At 40.3% G+C, this 18316-nt stretch overlaps 2 protein-coding genes across 4 annotated transcripts in view; both read right to left on the reverse strand.

Moving 5' to 3' along the window:
* dip2a (disco-interacting protein 2 homolog A) overlaps positions 1 to 7092 on the reverse strand; it is an 89826-nt gene extending 82734 nt beyond the window's left edge. For all 3 annotated transcript variants that reach the window (XM_030757392.1, XM_030757391.1, XM_030757390.1), the window contains exon 1: positions 6550 to 7092. In XM_030757392.1, coding sequence (XP_030613252.1) covers positions 6550 to 6673 — 124 coding nt within the window. In that variant the 5' untranslated portion in view covers positions 6674 to 7092. The remainder of the gene's footprint in view (positions 1 to 6549) is intronic.
* A 1312-nt stretch (positions 7093 to 8404) lies between these two features.
* LOC115800901 (CASP8 and FADD-like apoptosis regulator) lies at positions 8405 to 14637 on the reverse strand. The gene is made up of 10 exons (XM_030758512.1): positions 14399 to 14637; positions 13936 to 14291; positions 13750 to 13855; positions 13437 to 13572; positions 12400 to 12455; positions 12277 to 12298; positions 12051 to 12097; positions 11869 to 11947; positions 10331 to 10829; positions 8405 to 10242 (listed from the first exon to the last, which is right to left on the reverse strand). The coding sequence occupies exons 2-10, from the start codon at positions 14229 to 14231 to the stop codon at positions 10113 to 10115; spliced, it is 1371 nt and encodes a 456-aa protein (XP_030614372.1). The 5' UTR covers positions 14232 to 14291; positions 14399 to 14637; the 3' UTR covers positions 8405 to 10112.
* Positions 14638 to 18316: the final 3679 nt, after the last annotated feature.

Here is an 18316-nt window from a genome sequence, read left to right on the forward strand (position 1 = left end):
CTTACCTAATTCATTACAACAGCAAATAGAGATCCATTCCACCCCATAGTTAAAACTATCATTTCAGCTGTGTCCATGTGCCACGTGCAACAACTCAATGGGCTCAAATACCTTTCATTTCAGCTGCTGATTGGCTTTTTGGCCACTTTGATGTTAAGGATTGCGCCAACATGATTCTTGGAGTGCCACATTCTCTCTCTCTCTCTCTCTGATGAGATCTCTGATGTTTCTCTAAAACTGCAAGAAACACTCATCAATTTAGTTTTTTGAAAAATAAAACAGGGGTACCCCTCTTTATTCTTTATTTCAACATATACTGGACAGTACAGCTGAAGGTAACAAGCTCCATACTGTAAACTGGTTTCACAGTGTGACCAAAATCAGCAGTTTCTGACATTATTTTTATTCACATGCAATAAAACACTGTTGAAACAGCACCAATAAGTTAGTATCATTTTATGGTTGAATCTGTTACAAGAATCAAAGAATCTCACTGGAGAGATTTGCTGAATGCTTACAGAGAGCAAAAAGTGTGTCAAAACAAACTTTAAAAGCCAAAAGCCCCGAAATACTTCCACAGGGATGCAAAAATAGGTGGGAATTTAAAACAATGAATAGCAAAACTTCACAATATGAAAATGTTATTAGTCGACTGCAACTGTCACAATTGTATCAACTGTTATTAATAATCATTAGTTGCACTTATAAAAACTGGAAGCATAAAAAAAACAAAGTGACACCAAAATTACAGTGCTGCTGAAGACTTTACTAGATATACTCATCCACAGTTGAATAAAGGAATGGAGGAAAAAAGTCATATTTTAGATATTACATTCACACACTGTATCCATTAAATATTCATGGATCCCATAAAAGAGAGTCAGGATGCTGAGCAGTACTATAAAAAATAAAAAATAAAAGCGAGGACCTACAGTAGAGAGCAACAAAGTAAACTGGCAGGACAATAGCGGCTTCTGTGGATCATTGTTGGGTTAAATGCAAAACACAGCTCTGTGGTTTGCATCCCATAAATGGAAAGGACCACCTCGACAAAGCGTTCAGAGACACAAACTGAAAGCAAATGAACCAAAAAGCAAACATGTGCGCAGTTACATGTGCACAGACTGGCACATACGGGCAAGTCTGTATACGAGAGCAGCAGGAGAATCTAAAGCTCTGCTTTGCTCTGAGGCACACCCGTGAAATATTTATGACCCACCACGTTTCATGCTCCACCATGGCAGGGGCACAGCAAAAGCAAAGCTGCCTCTCTATCCACGAGCTGGATGTTGGAGCAGCCGCCGCAACCTGCTAGATCGCTCCAAAGCTCAACATTTTTTCTCCTTTGGATCCTATTACAGAGCAAACCAGGAACCGTGTACAAAGCCCTCTAATCGCCCCAAATCCTACATGTTCTCAAAGCTTTTGACATACAATGTGATCCCATATTCATCAGATGTTTGGCTCTGCTCAACAATAGGCTGAATTTCTGTTTCTTTCTTCATGAGTTGGGACGTGAGACCACAAGTGACCACAGTAGGCTATGACTCAGGAGAATTAAGTGGTCTCTCCCCTCAGTGAGTGGTCTTTCCTTAACAAAATCTGCAAGCCAACTCACAGGGGTTTCCTGTACACTCATACTTTCCAAAGAGCTTTTCTACAAAAGTGCTGACCACCAAAGCTACTCATTCTACACACCCAGTATCCAGTATACAGGCTTCTGACCATGATTCAGATACATTATGGCATGCTACTGTAGGGCTGCCCAATTATGGCAAAAATTTTCATTGCAATTATTTTGGTCCACACTGGGATCGCAGTTATTGCATTTTTGTTCCTTACTGGACTTTTCTTTTTGTCATGTTGTCTCAAGCTAAATGAAACCTCTCACAGATTGTAGGGGAGAGAGTTGGAGGTTTTAGCTTTTTTGGGGTTTTTTTTTAGAGAAAGATGAAACCACAGTAAAGAGCAAAATGAAAGCACCACTGCAAAAAAAAGAATGCAGAAAATAATTGTTTTATCTCAGTTTTATTGTTTCATAAATGCTGGAAGCCATAACTGCAATCCATCCGTCCATTTTCTAAACCACTTATCCAAGTCTGGGCTGCGGGGGGCTGGAGCCTGTCCCAGCTGACTAACTCTCATCCAGTTCCCTCGTGCACTCCAACATGTATGTCAGTGTAGCTACAATGTGTGCTTTTGACACTTACAATCATCTGGGAAATTGGAAAAATCTCCCACAACAGCAACTTTCTGTGGCTCATTTTGTTCTCCCTCACAGACACGTTTGTTTTGTCTCTATCCTCTGTGCCTGTTTCCACTTTCTCAAGTGATGTAATGCAGTCTTGCCATTACTGTTGAGGGAAAATTTACTGCTGCTTGTTTTGACGCAGTACAAGCAGCAGAATTGTCAGGTAAAAATGGGACTGTAGAGAGAGAAATTGAAATTGATTAATTGTGCAGCCCTACTTTAAGGTGCACGTGAAATTTCAGTCTATTGTGTGTGTGTGTGGGGGGGGGGCACAGTGGGACATTTATCCATTAACAGCAATTAGATGCAAACCACTGATCATTATGCCATCAAGCCTTTTGCCTGTGTCAGAGGTTGACAAGCAGGTGTGAGCTTAATCATCACCATCTCATTATTTCTTTACCACATGACAGTGCTGTGCCTGATCACCTCTTTACCTGTAGGACTTAAGATTCACCTTACCTAATTGATTAGATGAATCATTGATTTTTTTATGATCTTCAGGGGAAATTCAGGACAGTGACTGACACTAGAATATGCATAAGAGCAAGAACAGATGAAAACCATGTTTTGTTAAACTGAGATAACTAGACAGCCTGACTCTGAAGAAAGAACTTTTTCATTATGTGTTTGCAAAAAAAATACCATCCACACTTGTGCTGCTGGAGCTTCCAAAAAGCTCCAAACTTCTACATGACTTCAATGAATCTGAACTCACAAAAAAGTAAGACAACTTTTAAACTATCAAAAAAACTCGCCACGCACCTCTGTAAATGTTTGCTGAAAGGGAGCAGGCAAAGCGAGCGCAATGACCAAGCAAGAGTTTGGCAGTTTCCCAGCAAACACCAGCAGCACTGGACTAAAAAAGACTTTGTAATCAGAGGGTTTAGAGAGCAAACAGAGGAGGAGGGCAGAAAACCAGGGAATGATAGAGTGAGCCTATGAATTACTCAGCAGACACGTCTTTCTCCCTCTTTCCTCCCTGCAGGAGATAATGGGGGCTCATTCGTCTTCTTGCCCTCCTTTAAGCCCCATCTCTTGGCCACTGATCTGCATCCAGGTCAGCAGAGAAATAACACAGGTCCGTTCTAACGATGTGTAGAATTTGGTAGGAAGAGAAGCAGCGTTTTTGAAAAAGCTACCTGTCTCACAAACCTAGCTACATAAAGATTAAAGACCAAAAAACACAAAAGCTATTTCCCAGTCAGATTCATAGTGTGAGTGGGATGAAAGTTGGAAGTTCAACATTTTAAGAAACTTGGCATATGAAATGTTTTTTTTGGAAATGATGAGTAGACTGATACCACACTTTTTTTTTTTTTTTTTCTGTAGAGCTGTTTCTGCACCACAGCCTGAACTTTTCTGGACATTACACGGCAGTCGGAGAAAACATTAGCTGGACTTCTCTCTCTACTACAAAGTCTGTGATGGCCCACAGGACCCGTGTGAGAAAAGAGAAGAGTCCAGTGTATAGACAGCAAGCGAGTGGGTGCCATGTATGATGCCTCTTCTGCACTCTAACCAGGCAGCTCCCTCAAATGCATCTGAAGCAGACTGTTTCCTGCTGTATACTACACGTGTGAAAGGACAACTCTGGAATATATCCAGGCATGATTCCCCTGTAACTGTCAGAGGTTTACGTGTGAAAAAGAGCAGAAATGGTGTGGAAACAATCAGCCTTGCTCTTCTTCAAAGTACCAACATCTGGCTACCAGCAGCTATGAAGAAGTTTTGAAGAAGTTTTGAATGTTACCTATTTAGTCATGGAAGTTATGGAGGAATGCTAAAAATTTTAGATACTTCAGATGCTTTTACTTACTGTAAACCACTTATCACTTTAAAGGTTTTCAAGGTTTAAATAAGTCAATGTACTCACTTATCCTGCTTCAGTAGAGAAGCCCCAAGTCTACACTGTAGAGCATTTTCAAATGATTAAAATACATGGGCCTTCTGAATAAGAAATCCTCACTGTGGTATGCTGTAGATTTGCAGTATAAAGGGACAGAGAAAGAGTTATTTGGACCACATTTTCCATCAAAAACTAAATCAGCTGAGGACAACAGCAGAGTGAAATAAAACATTTTTGGGCACGTGCTCTACTGTGATACAAAAACAAAACAGGAAAATCTGAGAAAAAAATGCATCTTTAGAGAAAACAGTTTTTAATTATAACCACAATAAGAGTGCACAGATTGTTTATTTCACACATCAGCAGGCCTAAGCTGCTGACACTGGAAATATTATCTCATGCTATCTCAATACTAGCTGCAGATAAACTGCTTAAGAAAACATACATGACACATCTATTCAGCTTCATGAATTATACAATGCTAGTGCTCTCTCTCTTTCTCTCTCTCTCACACACACACACACACACACATATACAAAACTGTTGGCACATTCATGCATACTAAAAATCAAGATGTGTCTTGCCACAGACACAGACGCGCCTGATGTGAAGTCCCTGAGAGAAGAGCTCATTGAAAAGGATAGGAAACCTGTAGGACTCTCAAGTTCTGGTCTATTTCTAATAAAATGAGTCGGTTATTCAGCCCTGAGCCAAGATGCAAGAGGAGAGGCAACCGAGAAGCAACATCATGGGGTGAAAAGTTCACAGCAGCACACAAAAATATGCAGAGCGGGGAAAAAATAAATGACATTCTGTTTCTTTGATCTGAGAGAAAATAGAGACAATATAGAGGTGGGAAGAGAAAGTGAGATGGGGGGGGGGGGGGGGGGCAGTGGAAGAAAAGCTGGAAAAGATAGAGTTATCAGAGCTTCAACATGGCAGGATGTGACATGTGGAGAGCAGGAAGAGGAAACTGGACAGATATAGATTAGTTTGGTGGCTGCTCCTGAAAACATGTCTATCCCATTAGGGGGTTTGGGTGGCAGTTAATGTGCTTATCAAAGCGTGCACCTTGAGTGTACTCCTAACCCTGGTGTGATGCTACTGCACACAGCCCAATGTTGCAAGAAGACAAGACTCAATCCAGACTTTGACTTTGAAGAGTCAGTGAGCCTTCTTTTACTTCATGCTATTATTTTTTTTTCCAGTTTGTCGAGTTATCATCTTCTTCTGAGTTGACAGAAAAAGAGGTCCCACCCTGGGGTCAAATTCCAAATCTAATCAGACTTGAAGTAGGTCATTAATTAGTCAGACTTTGCTGCAGCTCAGCTAATTTCACCATGTGAGAAATACAGGAGTGGAGCTTAACAATGAGTCTCATTGAATTAACAGGAAACAATGGAAACTCTTGGTGAGAACAAGAGTCTTTTTCATCAAAACCGCTGCACATGAAGATAAGACCATCTTTATTTACTCTGTGCCGAGCTACGTGGAAATACTTCAATGTAAAGATCATTCAAGTGCCGAGTGTGGTTTAGGAGTTGTTTATGAAAAAGTCAAGTTGATTTCAAGTTTAAAGTTGCTTTAATTCACTGTATAATAGTGAAATTAAATGTTTATGGACATAACTTCCACTAAAAATACACTGCTTTCTCCTTATTGGAGACTATTACAGGTTTATCATAGGTCTAAAAAAATCCTAAAGGTGGAATATAAAATCAAAACAATTAAGGAAATGGTGGGATTTTAGCTTGTTCTAACTCGTCCTTTACTTAAGTTTTATAATTAAGAACTAATTCAGGATCACACACACACAGGCACACGCACACACACACACACACACACACACACACACACACAAGTGCAACTAAGCACAGCCATGAAAACAAACAAACGAATAATCGGCAATATCCAAAAATTCATCCAGATCCTAACTTTTGTCTTTGTTACCATTACTGTCCCTCATTTTAATAAAGTGGACAGTTTTGGATATACATTTTATACTTTATACATTTTTAAAAGCTGTTTTCAGAGCCTTTGGCGTTATGCGCTCACATATCACTATCATGGGCGTGTCAGTGCATCTGTTAGGGCAGAGCCACCCGATCAAATATTTGGAGTCTAACTGTGTGATATTTAAAAACTTCAGCACTGCCTTCATTAACTGGGAAACAGTCCTGACCAGCCTAGTTTAATGTGACCAGTCCCCTGCGCAGCAGCCACCAGTTATAAAAAGAAAACTAAGGCAGAAGTTCAGTTTTAGGAAGGGCTTTTAGAGGGCTTTTTACTGATGCTGGCAGATTTTCAAACATGAGTACAAAACACAGATAAAGGGCGGTGGTTCTGATAGCTGTCGCATGCGTAGATAACGCGTAGAGCGCACGCAGGTAAAACGCATGCTTTGGGCCACTCGCTGAGGTAGTTTGTGTGCATGTTGTTGGCAACTTACCCTCAGACAGCTCCAGCTCCAGCTCCGCCAGCTTCTCCCGGACCTCCGCCGGCAGGGTCATCGCGACAGCCGGCGTGGGCTCCAACATCATCGTCAGCAACCCGGTGGAGCTCCTCTCAGCCATGGTGGTCCAGCACGAAGGACGAATGGATCCACTGGTGCCCGGTGAGGAGAGGACAATGCGACCCGAGCCAGAAGATTATAAATTAAAGAACAGCTCCTCCTCACCTCACTTGGTTCAGGCTCAGAGCAAATAGGGTGTTGGTGCCTCTCCTGTGTCGCTGCAACGTCGCACAGATGTGTGAGAAATTTCTCCAAACGTCATGACACGGCTAGCTGCGGGGCTAGCAGACACACCTGGATCCGTGCTTCCATGTAGGGTGCTGGGACAGGGCCTTGCCAGCGTCTCCCAGCCTCTGGTCTGTCTCTCCTCCGCACTGACGGCGTCCTGGCTATCGGCGGCTGGCTCTCCTCAACTGTGGAGAGAACTCATTCAACTCCTCGCTCGCTTCCCACGGCGCAGTCGCCATTGCATCATAGCAACAGCAGCCCCGGCCGTGCGCGTTCACGAGGCCCCCACGCGTGTGTTTGCGTGCACGCTTGTGCTTCTTCACATAGTTTGCCTGCCTCCTACTGTCACCCAGCGGTTTCATGGCACACACAACGACCTCTACTTTACCTTTAGGATTTTTTTGTACTTTGACTGCCATGTTTTCTTTTTTTTTTTTTTTTTTTAATACACGAACAGCTGAATTTGGTGAAGTGGTGGAACATGGGCAAAGGGACGCGCTGAAGGGAGCTGCAGTGTCAGTTTAAATATCTGCGCTTAAGGATTTGGTTAAAGTTCAACCACCTAGGAAGTCTGAAGGGGAAGTCTTGAAATAAATTAGTGGCAGTTCAAGAGTAAGCATTATATGAGTTTAGAAGGTCACAGTAAGACACCGTTTGGGGTAGTTTCAAAGTGCTTTGCATACTATTGCAGTAAAATTCATTTCGAGTTAAATATATTTTATACTGACAACAACATACTGTGCAGATATTCCATTAATGCCACAGTCACAGGTTCACATTTTCAAATTCAGCTTTTTGGAAACATCAGAGGTTGTATGGTGAGTGAGTGATGGGGTAGATAATGGTCAATGACTGAAAGTCAAACAGGAGCAAAGTTCAAATGGCAGCAGTCATGGCTGCAGGGGTCAGCAGGCATTATCAGAGTCCTGCTTCCTGAACTTCACTCACCACCACTGTGAAGAGCCTAATCTGCCTTGGTGCCTTTTGAGAACCACCCTACCATAATTTTTTTTTTTTTTTTTTCATGTAGTATAATAGTTTCTTTCAACATCACTGACACCGGTGGTGCCAACTTTGATGGTCCCAGGAGGTTCTAGAGTGGGCACGACACAGTTTCTGTGAAAAGAGGTATATGTAATACAGACAGATATAATTACATATATTCAGTTTCAGTTTGATGGCAAATTTGTGCAGTTCTAAAACAAAGGCAGAGAGACAGCAGTGTAATAAAGGGTCTCTCAGTTTGGATTTGCACACATTTATTTATATGCAGAAATCTATAATACAGAGTGGCGGCATGGGCAGTTAGCTTATAAAGAGTCACCAGTGTAAGATGTCATTGATTCTTTCTTGAAAATTAAATACTAAATGACCTGGGTGATTTGCACTTCTAAAAGGTTAAATGATGCTGAAACTAGAAATAATGTAACACACATTCCTCACATCACTGCACTGGTCATTATGTTAAATTTTGTTTTTAACTTTGCTGAAATATAACATGCATTATTATGATATAAAAGATGAAAAAATAAAAGTAAAAACACACACAGACTAAAAACAGATGTGATATGAAATACTTATTTTAAATTATGAAAAATAGCTTATGATAGTTACATTTAGCATTTCATTATATAACTAGGTTAGTAGATTATTAAGTGCAAATGCAATAATTAACATTAAAGAAAAAAAACATGTGCAATAACAAAACAATAACACACAAAATCAATATAGTGTTTCCTTCATCCACTGTTGTTTTCAATGTTGCCACATAAGTTTAAAAATAATTTTAAAAAGTACAAAATAGCACAGACAGAATGTTAGTTTGGTTTAGCTGCACGCTAAAGAAAAAGTTACAAATGCATAAATTTACTGCATGGTGTAGATTTAAGCATACACTGAAAGGACTTTTTTTTAAATTTAAGCTGCCTTAACTTTCTATCGCAGTAGCGATGACTGGGTGAGCTGTTTGTAAAAGCTGTAGGTTTGATAATGTTCCTGCCTGCATAATTGAGGTTGAGAACTCTTGCCATTATCTTATCCTCTAAATTTGACTTTCTGTTGATTTCTGATTAAATATGCACCAACATTCTGACTTCAAATTTTCAAAAAATAATAAATACACATTTAAAGTTTTTAGTTTTTTTCAGCTATAACAAGTTATGACAAAATATAACCACTAGATGTCACAATATACACAATAAAAATGTTCTTTCTAGGGCAAGTTGTGACAGATATGAACTGGACGGGCAAGCAAATTTGATAGAGGGGCATTTGGCTCATTTGCTATTCCATAAAATAAATTAATTAATAAAAAAAAATACAAAGAGAGCGTGCCTTCATATTGTCACTTATATGCAATTCAGCTTGCACTCGTGCAAGCTATGCCCACAAATACAGCTCATGAAAAAAAACACACAACAAAACACCTTAAATTTACACTACTAGAGTCGGTACTATGATTAATAAACCTATACACTGGGCCGCCTTCACACACTACCTAACTGAGTTACATAATTACAATTACATATGGACGGTAAGCTTCTAGAGAAATGTAGCTACAGTTAAAGAAGTGCAAAACTATCAGTCTTTGATTGCACAAGCAAAGCAGGGAATGACAAGCAGGGAAACTTTCTCTAGGTCCAGAACTCAGCACACACCAGGGCAGTGGATTTTGAGCACACGATATCTCTAATACACTTTAATTTGTTTTGCAATTTTTGAGTGAAGCCATGCTTTAAAACTACAAATAGACAAAGGTATTGAGCCACCTACACATTACATCTACAGGAGTTGCTGGGCCATGGAAACTCATGCCACGAAGCTCACAGTGCACATTTTTTGAGCTGATGTTAATGCCAGAAGAGCTCTGCAGTTATTGAGTCAGCAGAGTGGTGGTGACCTTAAACACTGTATGTTTCTGCATTCGGCAACTCCACTCTGTAATTTTATCTGGTCTGCCACTTTGTGACTGAGTTGCTGTGGTTTCTAAACACTTTCACTTTCCAGTAAAACTATTTGCAGTTGATTATGGAATGTCTAAGTGGAAAGGAATTTCACAAACCGAATCACTGCAATGACGGCATCCTATTACGTCATGCTCAAATTCACTGAGCTCATTAGAATGAGTCATTCTTTCACAAATGCTTGTTATACACCTGTGGTGATGGCCCTGAATTCATTCACCAGCTTGTGCAGCTGCACTACTGTGGGTCTGGACCCACAGGCCCATCTGTAATGGCACTGCTGGGTGTTGGGTAAAAATGATGAATCCTTTATTGTAAGTATAGATCTTTCCTCAAAGTATGCTTTACATCAAGTTGATAGTTTTCTCCAGGATTTCTTCTGCTGTGCTCAAAGACGGTGCCGTTCACCTCCATTTGAACATCAAAAATATTAATTTTCCTGTCAGAGCACAAATAAACAACAGTTTAGCTTATACTGGAAAAAAAAATTACATGATGGTGGAGAAAGGTTACATTTTTTTCAGTACCTCTTTTGGGCTTTGTGTAAGGCATCTGTCAGAGTCTTCAGGTACACAGAGCAATGTTGGATTTGGTTGAGCTGACGTTCATCTGTCCAGCAGTGACTCCAGAACATATCTGCATCTGTAGGAATACCCATCAAAACCCCATCGCAGCCATCTGTCTCGAGATTCTCATCCAAGTGGTTCATCCTGGGGCAGGGCAGATGCTCTGGTATGCTGTACCTCTGGATGAAGAAGAGTTTGGGCTTGCCAGCCAACACTGGACATGCATTTGCGGTGAAAAGACGTCTGACTTTGTCCACAGAAAGACCGCTACCAGTTAAATCTGTGCCCAAGAGTCGACTTTCTGTACCACGGCTAATGATGCAGCACACAAAGCTGTCATCTCGGAGCTTCTCTTTCTGACTGAGAATCGTTTCGAGAGTTAAAAGGATTTCAGCAGCACTCAGATACTTGTGAAGCATCACACTGAAGTGAAGAGCCTTGAATGTTTTTTCCAACATTTCTGAAGAAGTAAGCAAAGGTTAGACAAGAATTTAAGCATCACCTTGATATTAATGCATTGAAAAGACAATTGTAGCTTGAAAATTTTACACACAGATCAGTCGCAACATTAAAACTGCCGGAAGGTCAAGTGAAGTACACTGATCATCTCATTACAATGCAACGTTCGAATGCAAAACCTTAAGTCTTGGAATTCAAGTGGATGCTACTTTGACGTCTTTTGCACACGCTGCAGACTAACCACACCCCTATGGCAGCAGGGCCAGCAAGACAGACTGTCAGTGTCCTGATGCCAGAAACTACAAGTCAGAGCTGTTTTGGTGTGTGTGTGTTATAATCAACTAAGTGGTTGTTTCAGTTGTTTTTTTTTTCAATAATACATGCAACAAAGTGAGGTAGTTATATACAACTGCCAGGCACTTCTAATTAAATTTCAGCTACTGCACTACACTCCACTACAATTATTTGATAGCTGTAGTTAATACATATGTCTCATAATTATACTTTCCATTAAAACACACACACGTTAAGATTATAAAATATAGCACACTGCTCTTTCTTATAGCGACTCGCAACCTTTCTGGCTTCTAACTTGTAGACTCAGCAGTTCCACCCATAAAGGAATTTCCCTCAACTTCTCAAACGTTTATATTTCAACAACTGTTAATAAACCACAAATATGTAAAATGACCTGCCCTTTTCCCCCAAACTGCGAACATAAGAGAATGAGAAATTCCCAAAGAAATGCAAATCTGTATAGCACAACAGTTCATTTTTCTTCTTCTTCTTCTAGGATGGGCTTGGCCTCTTAGTTGAAAACCACCAAACCACCACCTTTAACTACAGACAAAGATAAAACTGTAAAATCCTGCTTACACACTGATGCATCAGTATTAAAACCTACTATGTGGTGATTATACTTTCATTTTCCTCCTCAAGTAGGATTATAAATGCACAACTTTACCTTTAATTAAGGATTTCTACATTGTGATTTTGGTACTTCTGCTTAAGCAGACAGGTAAAAGTGCTCTGTGTCTCACCTCCGTCATTACCCACGCAGTCTATGATCACACAGAGTCCTCTGGGATTAGTGTTAAATTTGTAGCAAACTGGCAGACTCTAAAATGCAAAAGAAAAAGCAAAGAAATTTCATGAATACACTTTACTCTTTCATTCCTTGAAGATATCATCAAAACACACCAAGAGGGAGAGAAAACCTCACCTCACAGCTCTGCAGTCTGCAGGCAGCCAATGGTATGTTTACCCTCGCTGTAGATAAAGAGCGTTACGGTTAACAGAAGAACAAAGTAAATCTCAGTGTGGCCAGGGGGTTTCCAAATGTAAACCCCCTGTGAGATTTGATATCAGTCCCATGGGAATGAAAGGGTATTTTGATTAAAAATATATCTTTAGGCTATTACATATCTGTATAGTTGAGCAAGCCTTACCTAAGCGGGGTTCTTGTTCTTGCTGCAGAGGAAGAGAAAGAGGATATATTTTTATAGTATTGGTTTTATGGGAAAGAACATTATAGGAAATGTGAAATAACATCTGTAAAGTGTCTTACTCACAGAAATTATACATTTCTGCACCAGAGACAAATGTAGCTTCCGTTCAACTGGCACAACTGTAAAAGTCAGGCATACATACAGATTAGAAGCACAAATATTAAAGCATAAATGGCTTTGGTTGGTTAAATAAACTGATTTTTTTTTAGCCTATGTGAGGCTATTTGATCAGAATATAATCTTGATCCTTGAAAATATAGTTCTCTGTAAGGTTTGATTAAAACTCACAGGATGGAAAATCTTCCAAAAGAAAAGGCTGATATTGGTTTGACTGAGGTTTGCGGAACTCCTCCTAAAAGTCCTGCTACTCTGCAACCTTCCTGAAGTTCCTTTGGGTATTCCTTTGGGTATTACCGCAATTTTAGTGAGCTTAGGTTAAGTGATGATTCTAAATTGCCCATAAGAGAGAGTGTCTTTGGTTTAGACCTGTCTAGGGGGTACCTAGTAGAAAAGTCAGGCAGAACAAATGTTGAACATTGGATTAATTCTCATGGCAGTACAGGGAAAAAACGTTAGAATATGTTAGCTGTAGCCCATGTCTTTCAAAGTTCAATGTGCTGTGTCCTTAGAGATGCTCTTCTGCATACCTCGGTTGTAACTGGTTATTTTGAGTTACTGGTGCCTTCCTATGAGCTCAAAGTAGTCTGGTCATCAGCAACACATTTTCATCCACTCGATAGTTTCTCATTTTGAACCATTTTCTATAAACACTAGAGATGACTGTGTTGGAAAATCCCAGTAGAAATACTGAAATAAATATTTACATTAATCAGTTGTTGAACAGGAACACCTAATGAAGTGGTAATAAAGTTTCGGGGATGTAGTACTGATGAAAACCATGAATAACAACTTCCTGTTGTAATATCTGGTGTGACATCCCCCACCCAAAAAACCAAAACTCTTTACCCTTACCTCATGGTTTTATGTAAATTAGTGGGAAAGTGTTTCCCACGTCACACTGCAAAATGTTACAAACCTTTCTTGTCAAGGTGGATTACAAGCAATTCAGTATATAAAGGTAAAATTAAACACAGTCTAACCTGACTTCGTGTAACCAGTCAATTTTTTGGCTAGATCAATCCTGCCAATGTTTCTCAAACACTCCTCTACAAAGCCAACGTTTTCCGGTGAGAATGAATCCAGCTTCTCAAGTTCAACAACAATATCCAGGAAATTCTGTAACACAACAAAAATGAGGAAAGTGTCAACTTGAATGGCTTTTTTTTTTTTTTGTTTACCACAGGTTACAGAATGTTGAATGTATGAAGAAGTCTCACAAAAATTCCCCATGTGGGTGCAATTCAGAGAGAGTGAAAACAAAACCCTGCCTCATTCATTCTTTTTTCGTTTTACCTCTGCCTTCTCAAGCTTCTCACGTGATAACTTGCAACCTAACAAGAATTTAATTCTGTTCAGATCATCACTTTCCAGATCCTCATTTATATTCGCCATCAATACTCTGCAGAAAGGAAAACAAACACTGTTAACTCAAACTCTTTAAATCTTCAGGACTCTTCATACATCTTTAAAGCGTCTTACCTGAAAGGCGGGACCGTCTGTCCGGATTTATAAATCCTCTCCAAGTCATCTCTGCTCACTTTACACACCTTCTTTAGAATATCCAAACGTCCCAAACGCCACATGAGCTCCGCGAGAAACAGGTGAGCGTTTTGATGCCCCATCACTTTAGATTTGAGCATCTCCTTCATACATACCGCGCTGTGGTCTGTGCCCAAGTTTTCACAGAGATAGAAGAGCGTCCTGCGTTCACAGCTGCTGAGAGACTCTGCGATTTCATTTATAGCCTGAAGCTGAAATTGATCCGGAATAGCCATATGGACTTTGGTAGAAGTTTAACAGCAGAGGATCTCAGATTAAATAATGACAGACAGCGCCTGTGGATCACATTAATCACTCCGTTAGAGACGAATTCCACAAATAAAGGTGACAATATAAAAAAAATGCATCGTTAATGGATGCGACTAAAGAAGAAACGACTTACCGCACGGCCTTCGGAAACGTTCATGAAACGAAGCTCGTTAGGAATAAGGAAAAGTATCAAAGATGACGCACCACTCAAACTCACAGGGGGTTACCAAATACTGGTAAACGAAGCAAACGGGGGATGGAGGAAGTAGGCAGAGCAAGACCATATTAGTGAGAAAATAACGTAATTCCGAAAGTTAAAAAAAAAAAATTAAAACAAATGCGCAACTGGCCTTTCGACGGAACAGACAGAAAGCGAAAGCAAAAAAAAATGGCAGCGCTTCAAGCGCGACAAGCCACGCCCACCAAAACTGTGGTAACGTTCAAGAAGCAAATACAGAGGCAAATGCAGGCACTGCTTCCATGAGACTTTCAGCAGATTATAAACACTTGATGAGTTAAAATGATTTATATTTATGTAATATTTATGCTATCTATCTATATCTATCTATTATAGCCTATCTATATATTAAAAAACAACTGCATACATAACTGGTTTACCAATATTTGTTATTGTAATATAAATTGAGACAGTATTGGTTAATTTTAAGTGGTTATAACCGTATATAACCGAATGACAGAAAAAAAATGTTCTCACAGGCTTCCATTTAACTGTGTGTGTGTGTGTGTGTTTTAACTTTTTATTTTATTTCATTGTAAAGTTTTTTTTATCTTGTTATGCAAATTAATTTTATGTGCAATGAAACGAAGGAGGCCCCGTGGTAGACCCAGGACACGCTGGAGAGATTATATCTCTCGGCTGGCCTGGGAACGTCTTGGGGTCCCCCCCGGATGAGCTAGAAGAGGTGGCTGGGGAGAGGGAAACCTGGGCTTCCCTGCTTAGGCTCCTGCCCCTGCGACCCGGCTCCGGATAAGCGGAAGAAAATGGATGGATGGATGGATGGATGGAAACGTGCTATATAAATAAAACTGCCATTGCCATAAATGCATTTTATTTTTTTTTTGCCAATTTTTGCACAAATTATCACAGGTTAGAAGGCAGATAAATATGCCACTTAAAGGGATTATTATTTACAAAGATTTGACAGTTTCCTTTAGTAAATAATCAAATTTTTGCCCAAATTTTTGCCCACCATACACAAAATCAACTACAGTATATTTTAAAATAAACATGAGGCCCTTTGCAGTTTGAACACCTACAACTGCATTTTCCACATCAAAGTGACAATAATTCATATTCTCTGAATTTTTCTCCTTCTCTTAGATTTGACAGCCGCCTTTGACACTGTGGATCATAGTATTTTAATTTCTCGTTTAGAGCAGTATGTGGGTTTCCAAGGCACTGTCTTAGAGTGGCTTAGGTCATATTTGGCTGATAGGTCTTTTTATGTGAACCTAGGCAATTTTAGATCATCCCCTGCTCCTTTGTCGTGTGGGGTGCCACAGGGTTCGATACTTGGACCTCTGTTGTTTTCTTTATATCTACTCCCCCTCGGCTCCATCCTCAGAAGGCATAAAATTGCTTTTCATTGCTATCCGGATGATACACAGATTTATATGCCCCTAAACCGCAAGGAAGCCAACTCTGTACAGATTTTAATTAAGTGTCTTGATGAAATTAAATCTTGGATGGCTCTAAACTTTCTGAATTTTAATGACAAAAAGACGGAGGTGATTGTTTTTGGCCCTAGTACCACTGGTGGATTTCCTCCCGTGGACCTGGGTCCATTATCACAATATGTTAAGCCGTCTGTCACAAATTTGGGTTTGATGATGGATGAGAGTTTTAAGTTGGAGGGCCAGATCAGTGCAGTGGTGAGATCTAGTTTCTTTCATTTGAGGCAGCTGGCGAAGATAAAAAAATATTTTATCAAAAAAACACTTTGAAGTAGTGATTCATGCCTTTATCACAACTAGGCTGGATTATTGCAACGCATTGTATGTTGGTGTTAGCCAGTCTTCCCTATCTCGTCTACAGCTGGTTCAAAATGCTGCTGCACGGCTCTTGACGGGATCACGGAGGAGGGAGCATATTACTCCTGTTTTATCCTCACTGCACTGGCTGCCCATCCATTTTAGAGTCCCTTTTAAAATTCTTTTATTTGTTTTTAAGTCATTACATGACCTTGCCCCACCTTATCTCTCCGAGTTGCTGCACTTGCATATTCCTTCCCGGTCACTCAGATCAGCTGAACAACTGTACCTTGATGTGCCGAGGACACAGCGGAGGCTCAGAGGAGACAGAGCCTTTACTGTGGCAGCTCCTAGACTCTGGAATTCGCTGCCATTGGGCATTAAACAGGCCTCGTCATTGGCCAGTTTTAAATCTGCTCTTAAGACATATATTTTTCATTTGGCCTTTGACTAGTATGAGCTGCTGTTTTATTTTGTTTTTATTTTCTTATTCTTTTTGGGATAAACTGTGTATTTTATTGTTTTAATTTATTAATTTTATTCTATTTATGTATGCATTTATTTATTTAGTTATTTTTTTTTATTACATTTTTAAATTTTATCTTCTCTTGTCCTGATATGTTTTATGTACAGCACTTTGGTCAGTGGTTACTGTTTTTAAAGTGCTTTATAAATAAACTTGGCTTGGCTTGGCTTGGCTTATATATGTACATATGACGAGCTTCTAACTGATGGGACACTGCTCACAACAGGAATACCTGGTCAGTGAAGATGGCCATAGTGATATCATATTAAACACTGAACCATTGAGGATGAAAATCCTGCTTTTCTGCCTGAAAATCACCCTTGAGATTCAACCAAAAATCTGACTGAATTCTATGAAAATAAACTCTGGAAATGGCTTCTTGTTCAACACCTTTCACCCACTGAGTATTGCAGCATCAGAATCAGAATCAGAATCAGAAGGTTTTTATTGCCATATGGGTGAACAGGTTCACAGCATTAGGAAATTGCTGCGGTACTTCGTGCTAACAGAAAAAAAACAAATAAGTATAAAAACTATAAGACAATATACAAGTATACAAATTGCAAATATACAGAGATATTAGAGCTATAACTATAGCACAATATTACAAAATTACAAAATATACAGTGCAGAGACTAATTAAAAGATAAAAGAATGTAAACTATATTCCACTAATATGTACATCAGTGCAGTCAGACAGGTGCATAGACATAGGGTCATCAGCGTTTGTGGAGGGTGGTGGTAACAGTCTTAGGGTAATTGTTCATGAGTCCAACAGCAGAGGGGAAGAAACTGTTCTTATGGCGGGAGGTTCTGGTCCGTATGGACCGTAGCCTCCTGCCTGAGGGGAGAGGGTCAAAAAGTCTGTGCCCAGGGTGAGAGTGGTCGGCTGTGATCCGACCTGCATGCCCCAGTGTCCTGGAGGTGTACAGGTCCTGGAGAGATGGGAGGTTACAGCCAATCACCTTCTCAGCAGAGTGCACAAAGCGCTGTAGTCTCTGTTTGTCCCTAGTGGTGGCTCCAGCGTACCACACAGTGATGGAGGAGGTAAGGATGGACTCAATGATGGCAGTATAGAACTGCACCATGGTCCTTGCTGGCAAGTTGAATTTCTTCAACTGCCGCAGGAAGTACATCCTCTGCTGGGCCTTTTTGATGACAGAGGTGATGGTGGGCTCCCACTTGAGGTCCTGGGTGATGGTAGTTCCCAGGAAGCGAAAAGAGTCCACTGTGGTGATGGGGGTGTCAGTCAGGATGATGGAGGGTAGAGGGGCTGTGTGCTTCCTAAAGTCCACTATAATCTCCACTGTCTTCTGTGCGTTCAGTACCAGGTTATTGTGACTGCACCAGGACACCAGACGTTTGACCTCCATCCTGTAGGCCGACTCGTCCCCGTCTGAGATGAGTCCGATGAGAGTCATGTCGTCTGCAAACTTAATAAGCTTGACAGACTGGTGGTCAGAGGTGCAGCAGTTGGTATACAGGGAGAAGAGCAGAGGAGAGAGGACACAGCCCTGAGGAGTGCCAGTGCTG

The sequence above is a fragment of the Archocentrus centrarchus genome, chromosome 21 (assembly GCF_007364275.1).
Source record: "Archocentrus centrarchus isolate MPI-CPG fArcCen1 chromosome 21, fArcCen1, whole genome shotgun sequence".
NCBI classification, from domain to species: domain Eukaryota; kingdom Metazoa; phylum Chordata; class Actinopteri; order Cichliformes; family Cichlidae; genus Archocentrus; species Archocentrus centrarchus.

Coding starts and splice junctions, on each gene's coding strand:
- LOC115800901 (XM_030758512.1), bottom strand. CDS start 14,231: ATGGCTATTCCGGATCAATTTCAGCTTCAGGCTATAAATGAAATCGCA. Junction 12,098..12,276: donor AGAACAAGAACCCCGCTTAG/GTAAGGCTTGCT, acceptor CTTTATCTACAG/CGAGGGTAAACATACCATTG. Junction 11,948..12,050: donor GCAGACTGCAGAGCTGTGAG/GTGAGGTTTTCT, acceptor TTTGCATTTTAG/AGTCTGCCAGTTTGCTACAA.